A 21,180-nucleotide genomic window follows, 5' to 3' on the forward strand; every position below is an offset into this window, starting at 1 on the left:
GGCTGGGGTGGAGATAGTGGGATCCAGGTGACCCAACCTATCCGCAACTGGCTCTGGTTCCAGTCCTCCCTCAGTTTGGGGTTTTAAACAAAGATGAAAGTGCATATCTTTTTTTTTTTTTTTTTTTTTTTATTGAGACAGAGTCTCACTCTGTTGCCCTGGCTAGAGTGAGTGCCGTGGCATCAGCCTAGCTCACAGCAACCTCAGACTCCTGGGCTTAAGCGATCCTTCTGCCTCAGCCTCCCAACTAGCTGGGACTACAGGCATGCGCCACCATGCCCGGCTAATTTTTTCTATATATATATTTTTAGTTGTCCAGATCATTTCTTTCTATTTTTTGGTAAAGACGGGGTCTCGCTCTTGCTCAGGCTGGTCTCGAACTCCTGACCTTGAGCGATCCACCCACCTTGGCCTCCCAGAGTGCTAGGATTACAGGCGTGAGCCACTGCGCCCGGCCTGAAAGTACATATCTTTTAATACAAAAGATCCATTTACATTTATTGTTATTTTTATATTACTGATTTGTTGGTGGCTTAAGCCCTCCTCTGGGAGTTTAGGAGGGTCATATAGATGCAGGGCAGAGGGTCCAGAAAGGCTGGCACAGAGACCCTGGGTGAGGGGAGAAGAGGAGGCTGCTTAGTGGGTATGGGCTGAGGGCCTTTTGTCCAAGCCCAGTCTAGGGTGGGGAGGCTCCCCCTGGCCCAGGAGAAGGTGGCCGAGGTGAGGGAGCCCATCGTGAGCAGAGCCCTCGGGGCTCTGACCATCAGGAGCTGCCTGCCCTGGGAGGGAGAGTTTCCTGAATCTCCAACATCAGAATTCCTCCCTGCGTGAGTCGACGAGGGCCAGGGTGTCCAGGGTACTGGTTGGGGAAGGGCAGGACCCTGGGAGTCGAGGCAGTTGATCAGCCCACCTGCTGGGTTGCTGTGGGTTAGGCCGGATTGAGCCAGCTGGCCCATGGTGCTCCAGATGCCTGAGCCCCACCTGCACCCCCGCCTTCCTGCAGCTCACAGAGACCTCTTCGCGCTATGCCCGCAAGATCTCGGGCACGACGGCCTTGCAGGAGGCGCTAAAGGAGAAGCAGCAGCACATTGAGCAGTTGTTGGCCGAACGGGACCTGGAGCGGGCCGAGGTGGCCAAGGCCACAAGCCACATCTGCGAAGTGGAAAAGGAGATCGCCCTGCTCAAGGCACAGCACGAGCAGGTGGGTGGCAGGTGGGGCCGAGGGTGCACCTTCTCCGGGCAGTCTTGTGAGGTCACATACACTCAGAGTGGAGAGCCAGGGGTGCAGAGAGATGCTGAGATGCACGCGAGAAACACCTGTGCCCTCCTTTCCAGAGACGAGCCTCAGTGGCCTGGTGAATTTCCTTCCAGTCTTTTCTCTCTATGTGTAGGGAAAAGTGCATCTGTTTTCAGAGCCTGGCTGGAAACTCACGTATCCTGCTTTTTTCCCTACTTACTATAGTGCGAGCATTTCCTAAGTCCTGGAAAAGTCTTCTCCATCCTAAGGCTGTGCTGTCTTCCATCCGGGCCCTGTCCTCACTGACGTGGCCAGTCACCTGCTCCTGCTGCTGTTGAGATTATTTACAGTTTTTCACTTCTTCTACATAATGCTGCAGGAGACATTTTTATACACAGCTGTCCACATTTCAGATCATGTTTTTGAGCAGATTCGGGGGTTGGATTTCAGGGACGTGACCCCTCACCCTAAGCCTTGGGGCAGCTGCTGTCATGTCTGCTCTTTTCGCTGATGTTTGTTTCCCATGTGAGTCCCCTTCTGGGCCCCTGTCCCCATCGGAGGCCCGGCTCACCCCTCCTCGGGTGCCAGGATTAGTAAGGCCGAATTCACGTGTGTGCTGTGACAGGGACCTGCACGAGACAGCAGGTCTTGGGGCCTCAGACTTGGGCTCTCATGGGCTGGAGGCAGGTATTAGGGTGTGTGGGCCTGAAGGTCCGACGGGGGTGAGGCCTGCCTCTGCCTCCCTGGTGTCCTGCTGGGCCCTCTCTCCTCATACATGGGCCCGCTGTCCATGCCCAACGGGGGGTTCCAGGCCTGGCTTCCTGCCTCTCCCCTCCCCTACCCCACCCCCTACCTGGACCCCCTGTCCAGGAGGAGGCTGACCCTGTCCTGGCCCTTGCTCGGGGCCCAGTATGTTGCAGAAGCAGAAGAGAAGCTGCAGCGGGCCCGGCTGCTGGTAGACAGCGTGCGGAAAGAGAAGGTGGACCTGTCCAACCAGCTGGAGGAGGAAAGGAGGTACGCGCTGCCCCACCGACCCAGGGGTGCTCTCCCTGAGCCCCGCTAAGGAGGATGAGGAAGAGCACAGGCTCAGGAATAGCAGACCCAGGTTCCGCCCCTGCCACTTCCTGACTCTGTCACCCTTGGACTAGTGACAGGAGCTCTGTGGGCCTCAGTCTTCTCATCTGTAAAATGAGGTGCTGGTTCCCATGTTCCACAGGTGGTTAGACAGACTCACAAGATCACTGGAGTCAAGCACCCAGCACAGTGCTGGGCACACGGGGACACCACGTTTGCTTGCTGTGTGGAGTTCCCTGTTCCTGCCCCGTCCAGTGATGTACTGTGAGAACACCAGGGTAGGGGGGTTCTGTCACACCAGGTGTCCCTGGGAACCACACACCAGGAAAAGGCCCAGTGCCACCCCCCACCCACTGTGAGCCAGTTCACATGCACACGGTGTCCCCGGGCCGAGTTTTGCAAGAGGAGCTTGGGGTGCCTGTCCCGAGGCTCTGTTCCTGTTTCACGTGCCAGCAGAGGGAGGCTCAGAGAAGCAGCAGCGAAAGGACTCCCAAAATGCCTCGCTTCCAGGTGCCAGCCCTGTGCTGCGTGCTTTGCAGGCATCATTTCTCTCAATCTTACCATCAGTCCGGGAGGCAGGTACTGCCCTGTGTCACAGACGAGGAAACCGAGGCCCAGCACAGGGAAGGGACGTGGTGGGGACACGGATTCCTTGTGCCCTGCCACGGCGGCATGTGGGGATTGTGGTTCCTTCTGTGTGTTTTTGAGGCTGCTCCAGGGATGTGGGGAGACGCTTGCCCACCCAGGTAAGGATCTGGCCAAGGGCAGGAGCCCTAGAAACCTGCCAAGTGGGAACCCTGGCCTGTCTTGGACCAGGGTCACCTGGTGGGACACAGCCGACAGTGGACGGGGGTTTGTCTCCTCTCGGGAGCTCCCTTTCCCTCCTAGATCACGGCCAGATCTCTGCATCGCCCTCCCGTCCCCCACAGTAGCCACCCGTGCTCAGCAGCCCCACTGGGTCTGTTTCTCGGGCTTTCAGCCGAGCCATGTGCTCCACAGGCTGCTGTTACTGTCTGACTTGGGGAGATGAGGGTTTATTTATATCTGCCTAAGACAGTCGTCGGGGCCCACACATCTGGTTCCCATGGTGACACACCTGATGCCGACAAACAAACAGATCTTTAAGGCGTCGTGGGAGTTGTGTTCAGGAGGGGTTCGGGTGCAAGTTCCAGCAGTGCCCTGTACTTGCTGTGTGACCTTAAGCAGATTGCTTGCTGTCTCTGGGCCTCAGTTTCATCATTGGTATGTTGGGAGCTGTCAGGAGGCCCCCTTGGAGCTCTTAGGTGTGGCTGTAACATGAGGTGGGCTTGTGTCTCTCCCCTGTGCTGTCTTGGCACATGTGTGGGTGAGAGTGTCTCCCTGAGCAGCAGGTGTTGGGGGCCCTCCATACCCAGGAGCAGCCCAGGGAATGTGGACTGGGACCTTGACCCCTGATTTGGGGCCTGTGGATGGGAGCAGGGTCAGCAGGAAAGGAAGCCCACTTTCCTCCCTTCCCTTCTTCTGCTCTCTGCACAGAGTGTTCCCTGTGGCAGTGTCTGTTCCCTGCAGTGATGAAAACAGCATTGTCACTAACACCACTGTGCTTCCATCTACAATGCACGCTGTCCTAGTTCCCCACCACCCCAGGGGGAGGAAGGGTGTTGCATTAAACACTCCCATCTTAGAGTCATTGCTGGTTCTGCTTACAGTGCAGGTCGGCAAGGTGGGAGGTCTGGAGGTTTCCAGGCAGCTCTGCCCCCTCTCTGTCACAGGATTGTGGACATGTCCCTGTTCTGCTGGGACAGTCCCCTCTGCATGGTCTGAGTGTGGACTCCGGGCCATTTTGAGGGCCTCGCCTCTCTCTGCCATTGTTGGTTTGGTGAAGCCTACTGCTCTGGGCAAAGCCCGGTCACCTCCCCCTTTCCCCTACAGGAAGGTGGAGGACCTGCAGTTCCGCGTGGAGGAGGAGTCCATCACCAAGGGAGACCTCGAGGTAACCGCCAAGCGCCCCTCTCCTGGGCTCACTCAGCTCCCCAGGCCCAGCCCTTGCCATAGCAAATGGCCATGAGGTCCAGGCAGCACCTCTGGGCCCCCCTGGGAGGGGACCAGAGGGATCACAAGGGAGACATGGGGAAGGGTCAAAGGTCACAGCCTGGGAGAAGCGGGCAGGTGCAGGCCACGAGAGACTCTCATGTCGGGGACATGCAGCTCGGCTCCAGGAGCCCCAGAGGGACCGTGTGCCCACTTCGGCAGCCAGCTGGGGTGGGCACGACAGACTGAGGACAGGGAAAGTGCAGGGCTGGGCCTGATGACATAGGGACTGAACTCCCCTGCCCCTTCTTGCTGGGCAGTAACCCTAACAGTGTCCCTTGGACCCTGAGTCACAGAATTCATAGATGGGAACACAGGCTCAGAAAGGCAAAAGGACTCACCCAAGTCAGGAGCCCTGGGACCGAGGACCCGTACTCAACTCCTCAGCCGCCAACAAGGTGGTGAAAGTTGTGCATCCCTCCTCACTATGACACCTGGACACGTTGGTCTGGACAGAAGTTGGACCTTTCACCCTCTAATCTGATTTCCCCTTTTTTAACCGAGGGATTAGGGGTGCTCAGAGCAGTTAGTAAAGCACCTCCACCCCGCCACCCCCCACCTCTGCCAGTTCCTCCTCACCAAACCATGCAGAGACTGCAGGGCTCGTGAGGGCACAGTTGGGTGGGCAGGAGTACCTGCTCCCTGGGAGACTGGGAGAGACGGGGACTCTTGGAGCTGTCAGGTCGGGTAGGGGACAGTGAGTTTAGTCCCTCTCTACAGCCTGGTTCTGGTCTTAAGCGGCCTAAGGCAGCCTCTTCCCTTCCCCAGGCCTCAGTTTCCTCATCTGTGAAATGAGGAGGTTGAACCGGATGGGTGGTTCTCAAACTGGAGGGTTGGTTCAAACACAGACTGCTAGGCCCCGCCCCCAGTAGGACCAGCTACAACCCCAGGATTTGCATTTCTAACAGGCTCCCAGGTGATGCCGGTCTAGGGACCACACTTTGGGAATCACCCCACTAGATCATTTCTGAGCTCAAATCAGAAATTACGGGGTTTTAATTTCAAAATATTAAAGGAGGTACAAATGTTTTTGATACATGGGTTGAGTCAGGGCTATACACATGCCCATCACCCCGAATAGTGTTCATTGTACCCGTTAGGTGGGTTAGAAATTGTGGTTTCTGATGTTACGAAAGAGCCACGTTAAGACCCCTACGACTTGCACTTCCCCTTTAGCAAAGGTATGCGTATGGGTGTCTTGTCCCTGGCTAGGAGAGGCAGGGGGCGGGACAGACTGGCTTGGGGTGGGGGGGATGTGTGATCTGCCCGGGGTCGCTGCCAGCTGCTGCCGTGGGAGCAGGTTTTGCCGTCTGAGCTTAAAGAGCTGCTGCGGGGCACAACCCCAGTGTGGGAGCCTCAGCCCAGCGTCAGCGTGTTCTGATTAGGTTTCCCCCAAGAGGACAGGCCATGCGGTTACTCTTGGCGGCCTTTTCCGATGTCTGGGGTGGGTTTCTCGGGAGAGTGCCTGTCTGTCGCCAGGAGCAGAGACCCCCGCGGCCCGCCCCAGGTACTGGGGGCTTAGGGTTGCAGGAAACTCTAGAGCCCCAAGGGCAGGCAGTCCAGGGAACTGGAACCAGAAATGGCATCAGGAGCTGGGCCGTGTGGCCCGTGCCCTGGACTTTCTGCTCTCTGTGCCTCAGTCAGGCGGTGTCTGTCTGTCTGTCTCACTGTGTCTCCTGCCTCCTGGCACAGCCATGCCCTTCTAGCTCCGCCCACTGTCCCCACGACAGTCTCTGATTGGCCCTAGGTTAGCCAGTGGGCTGGGTGGCTCTGGATCCGGTGTCCGCTCCACACCCAATCAGTCCTGGCTGGGAGAGGCAGGAGGCGGGACAGACAGTGACAGCTAGTTCAGTGGGAAGGGCAGTGGATGATGGTGACCGCTTTTTATTGTAGGGTCACTGAATCGTGACCGTATTTATGGCAGCCAGAAAGCAAAATGACCCAAAGCCCTGCCCACCCCCACCCATCTCAAAAGTAAAAAATAAAAACCAGAACCCTTCCTTGGCCCCCTGGTTCCCTGTCTGCCGTGTCCTTATTATAAAACGCCCCAAGAGCAGCTCGGGCTTGTGGGGGCCCCTCTGCTCTGCAGTCCGCCAGCTGCGCTAGGTGCCCCCGTTCAACTTCGCAGCCTCCTCTGCCGGTGCCGGCTCCTTCCTGACGTCTGGTCCACACTCGCCCTGAGAGCTGCCAGTGTGTGGCCTCAGAGCCCGGATAAGCTCTCGTGATTCTCACGCCTTCCCCCAGGCCGCACCGGCGTGCCCACTTGATGTGGCCACCCACATGAGTAAGGAATGGGCATCTGTATCGTTTCCTGGGCCTTCAGTAACACGTTGCCACAAAGATGTGGCTGAAGACACAAATTCATGCTCTCATAGTTCCAGAGGCCAGAAGTGCAGATCCAGGGTGTTGGAGAATCTGCCCCGTACCTTTCTCCCAGCTTCCCGTGGGACTGCTGGCCCCGCTGGTGTTCCCCGGCTTGTAGCTGCACCAGGCCCGTCTCTGCCAGTCCTCACTTGGCAGCTTTCCCTGTGTGTCTCTTCACATGGCCTCCTTATAAAGACACCAGTCATTGGGTTTCGGGCCCACCCTGATCCAGTGTGACCTCATCGTAACTAATTACATGTGCCAAGACCCTATTCTGAACAAGGGAAGCTCTGAGGCTCTGAGTGGGCATCAAATTTAGGGGGACGCTAGTCAACCCAGAACTTGCACTCTACCCCACTGGCTTCCCTAACACCGTCCCCTTACCGTTCCCATCTCAGGAATTGGCCCCTACAGCTAGAGCTCATCTTGAACCTTCTCCTTTCATCCCACCACCAGAAATCCTCTTGACCTTGTCGCTAAAATAATCCACATCCCTACAGCCGCCTCCCTGGGACAGGCCCAGTAGCTGGCTGAAGACGGCCTCTCCTTCTTCTTTTGTTCTTCCAGTGCCCTTCCTCCAGGCTGAAGCCAGCATAATCTTTTTAAAAATATCTTTTTCATTTTTGACATTGGCAGTTTTTAAACCTGTACACAAATAGAGAAGATGGTCTAATGAACTTCCATTTACCCATCACTCTGCTCCAATAGTTATCACCTCATTGCCAATCTCGTTTCAGCTACACCCTGACCCCACATCCCAGACATCCTGTGACCACATCTTTTAAAAACATACATCAGGTCCTTTTCCTCTCCTGCTCACACAGCCCGTACCGTGACACCAGATACCATCCAGGCTCTGCAGAGTGGTCCAGAGGAGACCCTCAGGACCCAGTCCCTCCTCCTGCCTAGCCCTGATTTATCTAGGCACGCTGGGGTCCTCGCTGTTCCCAGGCCACCCCAAGCTGTGTCCTGCCTCTGAGCTCTTGCACATGCTGGTTCGCTTTCCTGAAACGCTGACCTCTTCCCACCCCCTGCCTTGCACAGGGGCTCCCTTCTTACCCTTCAGGTCTAACCATAAATTGTATTTCTTCTCTGTTCGATCTCCGTCCCAGCTACTCTCTCCCCAGTGTGTATGAGCCCCTTGCAGGTGGGGGCCCTGTCTGTCTTGTTCACCTCTACACCCCCAATGCCAGACATGGCCACGTGCTTCTCCAGGAGTGGGCTTCCTGGGTCACAGGCTGGGAACATGTTCTGTGGTTCTCCAGTGGGTATTGCTGTTTGGCATCATGGAAACATCTGTCCACCACCTGGGTGGGGACATCCATAGCCACCTTAGACTTGACAGGATTGGGATTTTCTTATTGTTTAATCATCCAGGGGTTTTGTGTTGTTATTTTGTTAACCAAATAGTGTCTCGATGTTATCTTTCATTTGCATAGAAATACCCATTTTAACAGGAAGAACCAATTTTATGAACCTAGAACCAACCATTGTTGAGATCTCTCTGAGGTCAACCAAGAGGAGTGGTGTGGTGCTGCCATCCTCAGGAGCCCCTGGCGTCCTTGGGGAAACCCGCCCCCAATTTATTAATAACACAAGTCCTTAGATGCCTGAAAGATGTCCCAAGGTGGCTGCTCTGTGCTTTAGGAGTGGGGAAGAGACGGTGTGTGTGAGAAGGCAGGAGCCACAGGCCCAGGGCTTAGGCAAGGCTTGACTGTACTTCCAGGACTGGGATTGGGGTAGGGAAATAGGAGCCCCCAACCCCGAGGAGCCTCCCTCACTGCTGTGTTGCTACTGGAGATCCGTACCTCCCCTCCACAGAGCCACAGTGGTTCAGGGGTAAAAGTGCCCGTTGGAGGTTCAAGTCCCAGGCCTTGTTCTACCTGAAGTTGCTGGGAGGTTCCGAGCTCCAGGCTCCCCGCCCCGCACACCAGTGGCCCCTCTCTGCTGTGCGCAGGGGACACCCCTCAGATGGGGGTTGGGTTCCAGAGTCAGTGCAAGAGATAAATGACATCGGCCTTTACACTGCCCCCAATCACCTTGTCCGTGACTCTGTGGGACCCCAGAGTGGCAGAAACCAGGAGCATGGTGGCCCCCACTCCCCAGGCCCTCAGCAGTGCCCTGGAGCAGAATGGAAACCAGTCCCACCTAGGATCTAGCCTTTAGAGGCTGTTTTTCCTCTTGGCTCCTGTGGTTGGATATATGCAAATGAAGCAAGCACCCGAAGCAGTTCCACTGGGCTCCCTTGTGCCCCCACAGAGACCCCGGGCCAGGAGGCTGGAAGGTCTGGAAGTGATGGAGCAGGTTCTCTAGGCTGGGTACCAAATGAGGTTGCCCTTGAAATTTCAAAGCTGGAGGCTTTTCTTGCCCATGGGGCCACCAGTTTAGTATTTAGGGTCATGCTTCCTCTGTGAAGGTCCCGGGCAGAGCTGTTTGGCCCACCCTTGAGGGTGGGGACGGTGGGTTCGGCCCTTGTGAGGCTGGCACTGAGCCACCATCATCAGCCTGTGATTTTCTAGAAGAGACAGAGTCTGACTGCTCTTGTTGGCACTGGAACTGCCCCCTTAGGAGAGAGGGGGGAACCTTTTTTTGTTGTTTCTTTAGGAAAATTTAAAAAATAGGCCAAAAGACAATCATTTCCGTAGTTCTGAACTGCAGGAGTATTTCTAGCAGGTGGTACCAGTTTATACCACCACCAATGCACCAGCTTCCGGGTTTTTATTACCGTTCTTACACACGTATGCTCCTTTGCTAAGCCTGCCCCTTCAGGGCTGCCACGCGGGTCTGCCTGAACCCTGTCTCTTCTGGAGGTTGAAGAGGAGTCTGTTGCTTCTCCCTAAGATGAGCTTGGTTTCTAAACTGCTCCGAGTGTCCCAGAGCAAGCGCCCCCACCCTGCCCGATTCGCTCCAGAGATCTGTTACGTGGAAACCCAAATGCCAGTCCTGACACCCTGAGAATGCTGGGCTTTGACAGTGTATGAAGTGGATATTGTGAAGCTGGGACAAAAGTGCCCTTGTGCTTTCTGGAGACCAGGCGTGCTCTGCGGGGCCCGGGGGTGGGCACCGACGGGGCTGGGCGGTGGGAGGCACAGCCCGGCCTCCACCGAGGAGGCCAGGCCAAGGGAATCATGACGGCATGGGTATATTTTTGAAAACTTTCCATTCCACCTTGGTTCTTCCACCTTCAGCACAGGCCTGGGGGGCCAGGAATCCTGGGGTCACTTATTCATTCATCACCCTGAGGGCCTCCTATATACGGGATCCTGTGCTGGGGGTGGGGGGCAGGAACAGGCTGGGGTCGCTCCCCAGAATTAGGCAGCGGGACCCGCAAGGGCAAAGGCTGCCGGGAATGACAGAAGGGAACCAGGGTGCCCACTGCTACCCCCAGCAGGGGCCAGCGAGGGAGGGTTGCTGCAGCCTCTGCCCTACACACACCCACCAGGACGTGGCGAGGGTGGGCGTCAGGCCCCACCGCGCCCTCCCCAGGCCTCCTCTCTGCTGAATGACTCTGGCTCACTGACCCGCTGTCCTCGCCTTGTTCAACGAAGATGACGCCTCCTCTCTCTTTCTCTCTCCCTCTCTCTCTTTCTCCGGCTTCCTCTTCCCTGTGCCCCCGCCCGTGTCCCCACCCCCCACCGTGTCCGCCTGGGTGGAGCAGACCCAGACGCAGCTGGAGCACGCGCGCATTGGGGAGCTGGAGCAGAGCCTGCTACTGGAGAAGGCGCAGGCCGAGCGGCTGCTCAGAGAATTAGCGGACAACAGGGTAACGCCCGGCCGCCAGCCCGTGCCCACTGCCGCCCCTCGGCTTCTCGCTTTTATTATCGACTCTGTCTATGCCTGCTGTCCTCACAATTTTTCTTTTGTACCCGCTCTAGGAGGGAAGTCGAGATACAGAGATGTGCTGATGCTCCATTGCCAAGTGTGCTTGTGGGGGGTCTTTGTTCTCTGGGACTTGGCTCCCCAGCTCCCGGCCCCCTTAGCTGAGAATGTCCCGCGAGACCCCACCCCCCCACCTTATGCATTGCCACGACAAGGCTTTGAGCCACTTGGGAACATTGTGCCCATTACGTGGGCAGGCGCTGTCTCCCCAGCCAAGGATGTGCAGATCCTGGCCTTTCTAGGCTGGGGGGTCTGAAACGTGGTGGCAGGAGAGTCCAGCCTGAAGGACCTGAGGCTGGGGAGGTGGCGGGGGGGGCTTTGGGGAAGTGAGCGTGTCCCCAGGGATGGGCCTCTGTCCACCCCAGGGTCTGGCTTGGTAATACGGTGGTCAGGGAGCCATGAGACAGCTCTGCTTGGGGTGCGGTTTCCCAAGTCCCTGGGTGTGGTTCCGAGTCCCTTGTTCCAGGCCCAACCAGCCCCTCCAGGCCCACCATGCATGTGCAGGCACTTGCACGCAAACAGCTGGTCAGCCCAGTGACCAGCCTGGTGGCAGTTCTTCTGTCCAGGGAGCTAAATGGGCAGAGGGCAGTGATTGGGAAAAACACCCCGTAAACAGCGTGTGGATGTGGAGTCGGCAGTAGTCAGTTTCTGCATGTTGGCTTCGGCGTGCAGGTGGGCATGTGCGTGCATGCAGGTGTGGGAGACACACAGGGCTCCGCTGGCACACGCTGGCCATTGCCCGGTGTCTGCACGTGTTTGTGCAGTACATAACTCGTGTGCACAAAGGCTGCGTGCAGAAACCGACCCAGTCCCTGTGGATGGGCTGGAGCCCTCCAGACAGAGAGGTTACAGATCTTGATCCAGGGCTCAACCTCATTAAGAAACAGAAACAGCTTTACTGGACTAAAGGATACTTCAAAAATAAAAATTTTTAAGCTCATAAAAAAATTTAAAACTTGGCCGGGCGCGGTGGCTCACGCCTGTAATCCTAGCACTCTGGGAGGCCGAGGCGGGCGGATTGTTTGAGCTCAGGAGTTCGAAACCAGCCTGAGCAAGAGCGAGACCCCGTCTCTACTAAAATTAGAAAGAAATTAATTGGACAACTAAAAATACATAGAAAAAATTAGCCGGGCATGGTGGCGCATGCCTGTTTTTCCCAGCTACTCGGGAGGCTGAGGCAGAAGGATTGCTTGAGCCCAGGAGTTTGAGGTTGCTGTGAGCTAGGCTGATGCCATGGCACTCTAGCCCGGGCAACACAGTGAGACTCTGTCTCAAAAAAAAAAAAAAATTTAAAACTTGAAAATATATTGTTTCCAGATCTATGACCATCGACGTGATCAAGGTGGGTGTTGGGGGGATGGAGCCTCTGATCCCAGGGGTCTCCATTGAAAATCTGGGAGCATTCGTTCTCTCCTGCTTTAGACATTAAACTGGGTGTTTCTTTGGCTACCCCCTTTGGCCAACCCCTTGGCTGGAGACCTTTCTAGGGCAGGATAATGCAGAATTCAGCCTGCAGCCTCTGCTCCTTAAAAAGTAACTAACATTAACTTAACCGTAACCTCAAATGGGTGGTTTCTTTTAACCACTGATCTGTCCCAAGCCACGTAGGGCAGCGGGAACAGTCTGCTCCCTGAATCATTGAGATATGAGCCAGGGGAGTCTTTCTGGAAGCTGTGGTGGGGTGGTCACCCTTGAGTGGTGAGACCCCCCCACACACACCATGGCGCCCTCCTCACCCTGCACTGGCTCTCTGACCCCTGTCTCCCTCTGTCCTTGCAGCTGACCACGGTGGCCGAGAAGTCGCGGGTGCTCCAGCTGGAAGAGGAGCTGACCCTGCGCCGCGGCGAGATCGAGGAGCTGCAGCAGTGCCTGCTGCACTCGGGCCCACCGCCCCCGGACCACCCCGACGCCGCCGAGATCCTGCGGCTGCGGGAGCGGCTGCTGTCGGCCAGCAAGGAGCACCAGAGGGAGAGCGGGGTGCTGCGGGACAAGTACGAGAAGGCCCTGAAGGCCTACCAGGCGGAGGTGGAGAAGCTCCGGGCGGCCAACGAGAAGTACGCGCAGGAGGTGGCGGACCTCAAGGACAGGGTCCAGCAGGCCACCAGCGAGAACATGGGGCTCATGGACAACTGGAAGTCCAAGCTGGACTCGCTGGCCTCAGACCACCAGAAGTCCCTGGAGGACCTCAAGGCCACCCTGAGCTCGGGCCCGGGCGCCCAGCAGAAGGAGATCGGCGAGCTGAAGGCGGTGATGGAGGGGATCAAGATGGAGCACCAGCTGGAGCTGGGCAACCTGCGGGCCAAGCACGACCTGGAGACGGCCGTGCACGTGAAGGAGAAGGAGGCCCTGCGGCAGAAGCTGCAGGAGGCCCAGGAGGAGCTGGCCGGGCTGCGGCAGCACTGGCGGGCCCAGCTGGAGGTGCAGGCCAGCCAGCACCGGCTGGAGCTGCAGGAGGCCCAGGACCAGCGCCGCGACGCCGAGCTGCGCGTGCACGAGCTGGAGAAGCTGGACGTGGAGTACCGGGGCCAGGCGCAGGCCATCGAGTTCCTCAAGGAGCAGATCTCGCTGGCCGAGAAGAAGATGCTGGACTACGAGCTGCTGCAGCGGGCGGAAGCCCAGAGCAAGCAGGAGGTGGAGAGGCTGCGGGAGAAGCTGCTGGTCGCCGAGAACAGACTGCAGGCGGTCGAGTCCCTGTGCTCGTCCCAGCACACCCACGTAGGCCGCCGCCCCTCCTGCCGGGCATGGGGGCCCGGCTGGGGAGGGCCTTGGTGTTCGCTGATGTCTCCTTTCGAGTCCCCCAGGAGCATGCCCTGGGTGACCGGGGAGGGGGCCTCAGACCTCTGTCAGAAGGGCAGAGAGCCCAGGGAGCTGTGGGGACCCAAGATGGTCTGAGATGACCTGGCTGGGTCCCCCACAGAGCAGGCTCGGAGAGGCGTGGCCTCAGGGCAGAGGATAGGCTTCCCCGCCGTCCCCCAGCCCGACACGCCTGCACATGTCCTGCCGCGCTGGCTCCTGGGCCTCCTGTGACATCCGTCTCCCTCCTGGTACCTGGGACCCTCAGCCCTGCAGCCTGGGGCCAGCCCAGATGTGGAGGGGGCCCTGCCCATCCCTGGGGCTTCCCATCTCCAGCACAGGTGCTGCGCCAGCGGTCACCCCGCTTGTGCCAGCCCTAAGTAGAACAGCCCTTTACCAGAGTGAGGGGCGCCCGGAGTGGGGTCTAGAAGGCTGGAGGAGGGCAGCCCTAGAGAGGCCCCTGCCACCAATATGAGTTTTGCTTCAAGTCTAGAAATCCCTGAAATGTCTTTCTAGCCCCTTTCCCTGCATCTGAGCATGCTTCTCCCCCAGCCCCTCCGAGGAGGCCGGCACTGGGGTAGCCTGGGCTGTGTCTGCTCCAATGGGGCCAGAATGGGCCTTTGGATGGCTCTGGGCACCACATCTCATGCCAGGCCCTACACTACTCCATTGGCTCCATTTCACAGGTGAGCAAACCAAGTCACCAAGATGGAGTAACTTTCCCAGGTCCCCAGCCCATTAGCAACAGAGGTGTCCAACCCCACTGCCTGCGGGGCCGATGGAGGGTGCTTAGGACGACAGCAATCACCTCTTAGAAGCAGGGACAGCTAGCAGCTTGCTGTGTACAAGGCACCCCCAGGGGTTTTTGAGGTTGCAGTTCCCCCATGTACATTTAAACCAGAATTTGGCACGTGGGTAATGCATTTCCGGGAGTCTGAGTCTAGGGAGCCCTTTCGTGTAAACGGAGGTCTGCCGGCATCGGGCTTTGGGTCCCCTGCAGCAGCCGTCCCACCCCCATCTCCCACGGAGGGACATTTTGTAGCAAGTGCTCTCCCAGGAGAGGGCAGAAGGAAAAGGAAGAAACCAAATGAGCTGGCGCCTATGTATGGCCTACTCACTGCTCGGGGCAGGTGGAAACAGGCGGGTCTCCTTAGCAGGGGAGGTTTTGGCTGCTGTGGTTCTAGAGAGCCTGGGGGACAAGAGGCCTGGATGGGCTCTGGGGCCAAGGAGTGGCGGTGGCCTTAGGAAGGCCCATCTCTAGATTTTCCACACACACTGGGGCCTCAGTCTGACCCTTATGTCCCCCAGATTCAGAAGTTTAGTTCCAGGGACAACTGGATTTTTGGTCTCATGTAGTAAATATGGGAATTTAAAAATACATTTTTTTTTAGTGCATGCTTCATCCTCACTGCAACATGTATAAGTCACAATCCATGGGCATTAGTTAACCACAACTAATTGAGACTAAAATGGAGCTTGGGACATATGAACGGAAGTATGAGGGACAGAATAATGGAGGTGCCTGCTCAGCCCTGTGCTGTCTCGAGCCGAAGTGTTAGACTCTAGCAGACCACAGGCACAGAGGACAACCAGCTTGGGCAGGAGACTGGAAACTTCAGCCAAGCAGCAGCTGGGAGCCTGTTGGTTCTTTTGACTTTTCTCATGGTGCTGCTTGCCAGGCTGAGTTTTCCTTTTTTAATCAGTTCTTTCTTCTTCGGCTTCTGGGTTTATTATTAAAAAGAAGTGTTGGAGAAAAAGGAACTAGCATTTATTGAAGTCCCCCCCAGGAGGTGGCCCCAGGCACGCTGTGCACACACTGGCCGTCGGCAGCCCATACTCTCTTTGTGGATGGGAAACCGAGGCCAGGAGTCTTGTCTCTGGGAGACAGGGAAAGAGATTTCCCAGGACAAGTCTCTGTAGGTGTCCCAGGGAAGGAGACATCTGCTTAATGTAATGAGCGTTTTCAACAAAGGAAGGGGCGGGAGGTATTTATTCACCCAGAAGCTGCACAAGCAGCCTTCAAGGGAGCTGGGAGCAGAGCAGGGCTCCTCTGTCATCAGTGGGGTCGGGCCAAAGACGTTGCACTCCCTGCCACGGCGTCAAGTCCCTGAGTCTGTCGCCCAGGCCCCCTTTGTCGGGGAGAGGTGTGGACACTGCAGGTGCGCTTGCTGGGCCTGCGAGGGCTGAGCGGGGGAGGCGGGCGTCCCCCTCACAGGGGCTCTTCTTCCAGGTGATTGAGTCGAACGACATCTCAGAGGAGAAGATCAGGACGAAGGAGACTCTGGAGGGTGAGTGGCCACCGGGCGGGGCGGGCCCTGGGCTCTGGGGAGAGGCTGGCCGGTTCTGCCTCCCAGCTGGTCCCATTGTCCTGCATCCCAATGGCCTCCTGTGTGCGTGCACCTCCGGGCGAGGAGGGCGGCAGCTCGGTGTGGCAGGTGCCGGGCATCGTGCTAAGTACTTTATTATTCGTATGGTCCAAACTTTATTTCTAAAAGCAGATGTAAACTTCAGGTGGTCCTAAGGGCACGTGGCAAAGTGCTCCCTATCCCTCCCGGAAGGCGCAGTGTTAGCCATTTCATATCCGCTTTCCAGAAACAGTCTATGCACGTATAAGCAACAAGATGACGCAAATGACGCTTTACCGCCCGCACTTACGCTGAACGAGGATGTTGGAGACTTGCCTGTCAGTAGCACGTGTTTTACGTGGTGCGGGCTGTCCCCTCACGTGGAGGGACTGTCACCATGTGGTTAGCCGGTTTCCCACTAACGGTCGTCTTCAGCCCTGGTCCGGTAGAAACGTGGCTGCAGCACAGCCGTGCCCTGCGCTGGCTCGGCCGGTTGGGCCATCTGGGGTTGCCAGCACGTGTCCCCACAAATCTCACTAACAAAGTGTCTCATCAGACTTTGTGAGATGTTAAAGGTGTCAGCTCACCTTTCTCTTACGTGAATGAAGTTAAGAGATATTTCCATTTCCATTTCCATTTTCATTTCTGCTGTGTCCTTTGCCCGTTTTTTCTGATTGAGTCATTGATCTTTCTGCTGATTCTTAGCTCTTTATATATGACACCGCAAACATTTTTTCCGCTTTCTGGTTTGTCTTTTGACTTTTTTTTTTCCAGAGATGGGGTCTCGCTATGTTGCCCAGACTGGTCATGAACTCCTGGGCTCAAGCGATCTTCCTGTCTCAGCCTCCCATGTAGTTGAGACTACAGGCATGTACCGTCATGCCCGGCTAATGTTTTTACTTTTTGTAGAGATGGGGTCTCACTATGTTGCTCAGGCTGGTCTTGAACTCCTGGCCTCAAGCGATCCTCCCACCCTGGCCTCCCAAAGTGCTAGGATTACAGGCATGAGCCACTGCGCCCAGCCTTGGCTATTCTGTTTGAAAATTAAGATGAAATTAACGTAACAAAATCCACCATTTTAAAGTGAACAATTCAGTGGCGTTTAATACATTCACAGTGTGCAGCCACCACCTGTCTGGTTCCAAAAGATCCCCATGACCCCAAAAGGAGACCCCGTGCCCATTAGAAGTACTGCTCTGTCCTCCCCTCCCCCAAACCCAGGACAACCACTCATTTACTTTCTATCTCCACAGCTTTGCCTGTTCTGGACATTTAATGCAAATGGAATGACACAATACGCAACCTTTCGTGTCTAATATCTCTCACTTGGCATAATGCTTTCACGGCCCATCCAGTAACCTAGGTGTTAGCACTTGGTTCCTTTTTATGGCCAAATAATACTCCACTGTGTGGACGGACCACGCTTTGCTGATCCACTCATCTGCTGACGGACTTGCGGGTTGTTTCTGCCTTTTGGCTGTTGTGAGTGATGCTGCCATGCGCATGGGTGTGCACGTACCTGTCACACCTGTTTTCACGTCCTTGGGGATGTACCCGGGAGCAGAGCACTAGGCCGCCTGGCAGTTCTGTGTCTCATTTTTTGAGGAACCGTAGAAGTCTCTTGGGTATTCTTATTTTTCTGAGTGATTTTAGAATTGGCTTATACAATTCCACAAAAATTAAAATCTTGTTGCTATGTTTATTAGTATTACATTTACAAATTAACTTGCAGTTCGAGACCAGGCTGGTCAACATAGCAAGATACCATCTTTACAAAAAATTTAAAGAATTAGCCGGGCGCGGCAGCATGTGCCTGTAGTCCCAGCTACTCGGGAGGCTGAGGCAGGAGGATCGCCTGAGCCCAGGAGTTGGAGGCTGCAGTGAGCTGTGATGACACCACTGTGCTCCAGTCCGGGCGACAGAGTGAGACCTTGTCTCTAAAAAATATTTAAAAATTTTTAATGAAAAATAATAATAAAAATACCAAGCACTTTGCATGTGTTCTCTCCTTCATGGCCACTGGGAGGGCCCAGGGTTGTGTACATGTGACTAGTGACCTGGGCACCATTATTATCCCCGGTTTTCACTTGAGGAAACCAAAGCTGTGACAAGTTACCAAGACCACAGTGTCGGATCCTCTTCTTAGAGTGGGTCCCCCAGAGAGATGGCTGGTGTGAGGGAGAACTGGGACCATGGAGGCCACGTGTGGCCCCGTCTTAGGGTTCCTGTGGGAGGGCCACCCCCTTGCCCAGTGGCCCGCACCATCGGTCCTGGAGCAGGGGTGCGTCTCACCTCTCCCTTCTCCCCTAGGCCTGCAGGACAAGCTGAACAAGAGGGACAAAGAGGTGACAGCCTTGACGTCCCAGACCGAGATGCTCAGGGCCCAAGTAAGTGGTAAGTCTCCCTCCTGCAGGGCAGATGCGGGGGCTTTTGTGGGGGCCACGCCGGCCCAGCGTGCCAGGCGAGCGTGGAGTGGGTCGGCACCTGGGTCAGGGGACCCTCCCCAACTCGGCTTTGAGAAGGAAGCTGCCTGGGCTAGGTCCCCTGCACCGGACATGCGACTGGGTGGCCGAGAGTGGGAAGTAGCCATCCCCACGCAGTCCATCGTATCATCGGGGCCCCCAGCTGGCTTCTCGCCCCAGGGCCAGCTGCATGTGCCCCATGTCCTGAAGTTCCATCACTGGCGCCCTCTTTCTGGTCTTGACGACTTCCTGGTTTCTCACAGGCCACCTTGATACAGTCCCTCTGCCCCCAGCCCCTAGAAGAAACACCAGGGCTGATTTCAGAATGGGGGGAAGGACGCCGGCCACGGCCAAGGGCAAGACACAAGGGGGGGGACCCTGGGGAGAGGCAGGGGTCTGGACTTGTGACTCTGTGGCAAGAAGGCCAGCCGTGGCGGCCATGAGACGGCCTCTCCTGGGATGTGACACCCCACCCCGGTCCAGCCCCTCTGCATTCACGTGGCATAATCGGTCCTGACAGAGGTCAGTGGACCTCACAGTCCTCGAGGCCAAGGAGAAGACGTAGCTCTTCCTTGTCGGGACAACGGTGTAAACATGATGTCCTCCAGGAAGGGGGGCTGTTCCCCACACCAGAGGGCCTCGCTGCCATGCCTCAGGGGCCTGCTCTGCCCTGGCAGCTGTTCTCTCGGGCCCCCTGCTGCCTGCCTCTGAGAGGGACAGAGACCCATAAAGCTTTTAAAACTACGCAGCGGAATAGATCGCTGTCATCCCCCGGGAAAATCAGTGCCCTGCTGGGGCCTTGGCCCTCGGGTAGGACAGGTTCCCAAATGTTCCCAACCCTCTCCCTCCCGTCCCTGCCCGCCCACCCCAGCGCTGGAGAGCAAGTGCAAGTCGGGAGAGAAGAAGGTGGACGCCCTCCTCAAGGAGAAGCGGCGCCTGGAGGCCGAGCTGGAGGCCGTGTCCCGGAAGACCCACGACGCCTCGGGCCAGCTGGTCCTCCTCAGCCAGGAGCTGCTGCGGAAGGAGCGGTGAGTCGCTGCAGGGCCGGCCTGGCCCTCGCCCCACCCGGCCTTAGCCTGTGTTCTCCTGGGGCAGAGGGGACGGACTGGCGGCACAGGTGGCTGGTCACCAGTGGTCACCATGCTCTCCTCTGCTAAGCTCCAAGGAAGCGTCTGAAGCCTCAGCACAGGTCTCCCAGCCAAGCTCACAGGAAAGATTAATGCTCCCCAAACTTTCTGGTCTCAGGGTCCCCTTTAAACTCTTAAAAATTATTGAGGGTCCCCAAAGAGCTTCTGTTTGTTTGTTCTACATTTGCCATATTAGAAGTTAAAACCAGCACTCTGGGAGGCCAAGGCAGGAGGATCGCTTGAGCTCAGGAGTTCGAGACCAGCCTGAGCAAAAGCGAGACCCTGTCTCTATTAAAAAATAGAAAGAAATTAGCGGGACAACTAAAAATATATATAAAAAATTAGCCGGGCATGATGGCACATGCCTGTAGTCCCAGCTACTCGGGAGGCTGAGGCAGGAGGATCGCTTGAGCCCAGGAGTTTGAGGTTGCTGTGAGCTAGGCTGATGCCACGGCACTCTAGCCTGGGCAACAGAGTGAGACTCTGTCTCAAAAAAAAAAAAAAAAAATGAGACTAGCGTTTAAAAACCAGATAATGCCCCATAAAATACAGATTCCCTTAAAAAACTGGAAGATCTGACAACACTGGGCTGACTTCCGGCATGGCAGCCACCAGGCATTGCTGGGGTGCCCCTGCCCCCTCGGGGTCTCCTCCCCCCCCGCCCCGTTCACTGTTTTTCTCACACCCAGTTCATGGACATGGTTCTCAGCCCTGAGAGCTTCGTGCTTCAGCCTGAGTTAGAGGAATCTCTCTGAAGCACAAACATGCTTGTATGAAGCAAACGCTGCCTCCTCCCCAGCCTCCCATACAGGTTGGGAATTTCTCTGCTAGATTTGCTTCTAATCTAGCACCTCTCTAGGAAATGTGGCCTTGCCCAGGAAGGGGTTAAACAGATGTGACCAGCCAACTTGGGAACATTCCAGAGCAACAACGCCCTCTGCAGACACTGCCTTCTCCAGCACAGTGAACAAACCATCAGGGCTCCTCTGCCTTCTTGCTCCCCATCCAGTTTCCTGTCACAAGTGGAAATTTTGTTCTCGGTGTTCAAGCTAGCCTCACTTTCCCCCAGGAGTCTCTGCACGGTCCTGGCCACAGGGATGCCCCTTCCCCTAAGTCTCAGTAGAATTCACTGGACGTTTTGATCTTCCATCAGCTGTCTGAATTTTTCTCCTTATCTATAGTGACATTTCCATTTCCACTCTCCTAGCGCCTGGCCTCAAGCCATCTCCTTACTGTCAGCAGGCTCATTCCTTTTTCCAGCTCTTTCACTGTGTAATTCCCCGCTTCTGGAATACCTTCCTCTTTTTGGTCATTTCATTAAGTTTAGTCCATTCTTCCAGGCTTAGCTCATAGTCCACCTCCTCCTTGAAGCCTTTCTGGATTGATGTAGGCCACGGGGGGCTCCTCCACATTCCTGAGGTGCTTAGGATGGAGGTGGGAGCTCAGCTAGGAATGTTTTGGTGACAATAACATCGTATCCATCAAACAGCAGATTAAACTAGTAGAGATTTCCTTTCCTCAGGTGACGAGAAATCTGGAGGTAGCTGTGATTGGCACTTAGTTCAGTGGCTCAAGGTCTCAGTGCCAACACCTGTATGGTTCTCCTTGCCACTCCCTCATGATTGCAAGGTGGCTGCTGAATCTCCAGCCATCACATTCCTAACAGGAAGGGAGAGGAAAGGGAAGGGGGATGGTGCCAGCAAGTTTCTACTACTGGCAACTACCCATGGTCCCCTAGGAAGGGAGTTTTCCCCTCCATGATAGTGGATGCAGGCACCTCTTAGGTGAATATTTTGGTTGTTTGGTTTTTTAATTTTTTAATTAAATAT

At 56.1% G+C, this 21,180-nt stretch overlaps 1 protein-coding gene across 1 annotated transcript in view; it reads left to right on the top strand.

The window, feature by feature from the left end:
• Positions 1–21,180, top strand: part of CLIP2 (CAP-GLY domain containing linker protein 2) — a 52,649-nt gene that overhangs the window by 26,051 nt on the left and 5,418 nt on the right. Inside the window, exons 5-11 of the mRNA XM_012640241.1 lie at positions 1,004–1,201; positions 2,148–2,251; positions 4,223–4,283; positions 12,404–13,339; positions 15,648–15,705; positions 18,073–18,156; positions 19,096–19,252. Coding sequence (XP_012495695.1) covers positions 1,004–1,201; positions 2,148–2,251; positions 4,223–4,283; positions 12,404–13,339; positions 15,648–15,705; positions 18,073–18,156; positions 19,096–19,252 — 1,598 coding nt within the window. The remainder of the gene's footprint in view (positions 1–1,003; positions 1,202–2,147; positions 2,252–4,222; positions 4,284–12,403; positions 13,340–15,647; positions 15,706–18,072; positions 18,157–19,095; positions 19,253–21,180) is intronic.

Source organism: Propithecus coquereli, unplaced genomic scaffold (genome assembly GCF_000956105.1).
Source record: "Propithecus coquereli isolate 6110/MARCELLA unplaced genomic scaffold, Pcoq_1.0 Scaffold150, whole genome shotgun sequence".
Taxonomy (NCBI): Eukaryota; Metazoa; Chordata; class Mammalia; order Primates; family Indriidae; genus Propithecus; species Propithecus coquereli.